We start from the raw sequence: 3,344 nt of genomic DNA, 5'->3' as shown, positions 1-3,344 counted from the left end.
GCCCGCTTCCGCCCGGCCGTGCCGCGACTACAGCGCCCTCAACGGGACGTCGGGCGTGATGACGTCACCCTTAAAGGGGCAGCGCCCTTGCCTCCGGACCTCCCCAAAACCGGCCCTTCTTGCTCCAAAACGGGCCCTTCCCGCCCCAAAACCCGCCCTTCTCACCCCAAATCTGGCTCTTCTTGCCCCAAAACCGGCCCTTCTTTCCCCAAAACTGCCCTTCTCACCCCAAACCCCCCTCCCAGCCCCAAAATCAGCCCTTCTTAGCCCAAAACTGGCCATTCCCACTCTAAAACCAGCCCTTCTGCCCCCAAAATCAGCCATTCCCGCCCCAAAGCTGGCCGTCCCCAACCCAAAACTGCCCTTCTCACCCCAAAACCAGCCGTTCTCACCCCCAAAACCCCCTTTCCCACCCCAAAACTGGCCCTTCTCACCCCAAAACCAGCCGTTTTCACCCCCAAAACCGCCCTTCTGATCCCAAAACCCCCTTTCCCACCCCAAAACTGGCCCTTTTCACCCCAAAACGGGCCCAACAACCCCGAGTCCAGTTGGGCTCAGCCTTCCAGGTTCCTCAGGTCCACCCAGGGGGAAATCACAGCTCCACACAGGTTTTACACACTGCAGGGATTTTACTTCAGCAAAAATGAGTGAAAAGGAGGGAAAAAAAAATCCTACATTTTCAGGCCAAATCCTATTTCTTGTCATATATCGAGGAAAGCAAGAAAAGCTCTTTCTGTTGAAGGTTAAGGGGTGTTCTTTTAGGATTCTCCCAGCTCTGAGTCTTTGTTTATTCCTCACATCCTCTGGGAGTGGAGTTACGGTGTAAGAGTAGAAAATTCCTGCGAGATCCATAAAATCATCGGGGGGGGGGGTTGAGGAAAGAGAGAAAAATTAAAACCCAGAGCCCTGCTGAGCTGAGCAACCCCCGGGCCGGCAGGTCTTGGCAGTCCCAGCCCCTCGTTCCAGCCGTTCCAGCCCCATCCCGGCGCTCCCTCGGGGCAGAGCTGAGCCCATGGATGGGCTGTCCCGGAGCACAGCGTTCCCTGGGAGCACAGCATTCCCGGGGAGCACAGCATTCCCTGGGCGCTGTCAGGACATTCCCCGCTCCGTCCCCACGTGTTTCCTGCGCCGGTGCCGGCGCTTCCTGGCGGGTGTGGCCTCCTGGGAGTTCTGGGAATTCTGGGGGTGGGGGAAAGAGAGTCCCTTGGGTGACACCCAACAGTTCCTGGGGGCCAGGCTGCACATCCTCCTCTGCTCTGGGGCCTCCTGCCCGTGTCCCAAATCCAGGGGCTGTGCCAGGGCCGTGGGGCTGGGCTGGTGCTTCCTCTTGGCACTGCCAGCATTCCTGGAAGGAAAAAATCAGGAATCAGCCCCACTCAACCCCAAAAAGGAGGGCTGTGAACCCCCTCTGGGCTTACCTGGTGCCTTTTCCTGAAAGGTGGGACATCCTGGGAGAACGCCCAGCTCAAAGGAAAGTGCAGTGAAAAAGGGAGAAAATGGGGGGGAACAGGGTGAAAGTGGGAGAAAATGGGAAAGAATGGGGCAGAAATGGGAAAAAAATAGGAAAAACAGTGTTAAAATTGGTGTAAAATGGTGTAAAATGAGTCTGTGGGGACACGTGGCCAGAACTCGCCAGTCCTGCTGGGCCTGGTATGGGGGGAAAACGGGAAAAATTGGGATAAAATGGGGTGAAAGGGAAAAAACTAGGTGAAAATGGGGGGGGAAATGGGACAAATTGACAAAAAACGGGAAAAAGCGGGGGGAAATGGGGGAAAAAATGAGAAAAAACAGGGTGAAATGGGGGAAAAAACAAAGGGAAAAGGGGAAAATGGGGCAAAACCAGGAAAAACTGGGAGGAAACAGGAAAAACAGGAAGAAATGGGGTGAAAATTGGGGGAGAAATGGAAAAAAACCTCTTGATTTCCCACAGCAAGTGAAGTTTTCAGCAGGGATCATTTTTCATGCCCCTCAGAGTGGGGCTGGACAAGCCCCTCAGAGGCCCCCTGGCTCCACACATGTCCCTGGAGTGGGTCTGGAGCTCCCACACAGGTGGGATTTGCCCCCCAGGACAAGGGGAAGCTCCTTCCCTGCTGAGCCCAGGAACAGGGAGAGGCCCCACTTCACTCTCAGGGAGGAGCTGCCTCACTTGCTGATCCAAAATCCTTTAAATGCCTCAGCAGGAGAACATTCCAGCCCCACTGAGAACCAGCTCCAGCCCTGGCAGTGATGTCACTCCACATCCACAGGCACAGGAATGTCACTCAGAGGCAGAGCTTTGCAGGCACAAGAACCTCACCACTGATACAATAATTTCAGAGAGGTTTTTTTCCCCCCTCAGAGCTGGGAAGGCAATGGGTGGGTCTCAGGAAAAGTCCAGTTCAGGGTGTTTAAACCTGAGGGAGCAGCTGCTGGCTGTGCCTGCTCAGCTCAGGGCACAGAGGGCAGGGACAAACACCTACCTGGGCACTGCCAGGGGGGGCTGGGCCGAGCGAGGAGGGGGGGCTTTGACCATCTGCTTTCTGGGGTTTGCTGGGGCACTGCTTTTTTCTCTGAAGGGGCCTGAGCCCAAACTCTTCAGTCCACACTTCCTTAAAGAGAATTCCGTGTGTTCCTGTGTCCACTGAGTGAGCACATCAGCTCCCACACCCAAACCCACCCCTTTGTGGCACTGCTCACCCGGAAAGGGAAGGGCCAAGGAAAGAAAGCAGAGTAAAGAAAAGGATCTTTAAAGCCATCACAGAGTCCCAGAATGGTTTGGGTTGGAAGGGATCTTAAGGCCCACCCAGTGCCACCCCCTGCCATGGGCAGGGACACCTTCCACTAGCCCAGGTTGCTCCAACCTGGCCTTGGGCACTTCCAGGGATCCAGGGGCAGCCCCAGCTTCTCTGGGAACTCCATCCCAGCCCCTCACCACCCTCCCAGGGAAGAATCCCTTCCCAATATCCCATCTAACCCCACCCTCTGTGAGTTTTAAACCATTCCCAATGTCCTGTTCTCCCTGCCCATTCTCCTGCCTTCCCCACTGGCCTGTCCCACCTCCCTTCCTGGAGCCATCCATGTTTATCCCCTGTTCCTTTCCAGCAGCATTCCCAGGGCCCATCACTCACTTCTGGACACACCAGGACTCACTTTTTCCCAGCTCTGTTCCTGAGATCCTGGATGTAGTTGGTTCTCTCTATGGGATGCCCTCGGGATTTGTTGAACACTGGAGAGGGACAGGTCTGAGCTACAACCTTTGGGGCTGAAGAGCAGTTAAAACCCTTCACAAGGATTTTAACCCCTTCAACCAAGCCCAGCCCCCCTCCCTGGGGCCACCCCAAACCTTCTGACCATCCCAAATCCCA

At 55.6% G+C, this 3,344-nt stretch overlaps 1 protein-coding gene across 1 annotated transcript in view; it reads right to left on the bottom strand.

Moving 5' to 3' along the window:
* Window positions 1-1,070: 1,070 nt before the first annotated feature.
* DUSP11 (dual specificity phosphatase 11) overlaps window positions 1,071-3,344 on the bottom strand; it is an 8,520-nt gene continuing 6,246 nt past the window's right edge. The window contains 3 exon segments of the mRNA XM_029964557.1: window positions 1,071-1,345; window positions 2,460-2,588; window positions 3,130-3,233. Of these exon segments, the coding sequence (XP_029820417.1) occupies window positions 1,090-1,345; window positions 2,460-2,588; window positions 3,130-3,233 (489 nt within the window). The 3' untranslated portion in view covers window positions 1,071-1,089.

Source organism: Manacus vitellinus, unplaced genomic scaffold, assembly GCF_001715985.3.
Source record: "Manacus vitellinus isolate BGI_N305 unplaced genomic scaffold, ASM171598v3 scaffold_74_pilon, whole genome shotgun sequence".
Classification (NCBI taxonomy): domain Eukaryota; kingdom Metazoa; phylum Chordata; class Aves; order Passeriformes; family Pipridae; genus Manacus; species Manacus vitellinus.
This window is presented reverse-complemented; position numbering and strand designations above follow the sequence as displayed.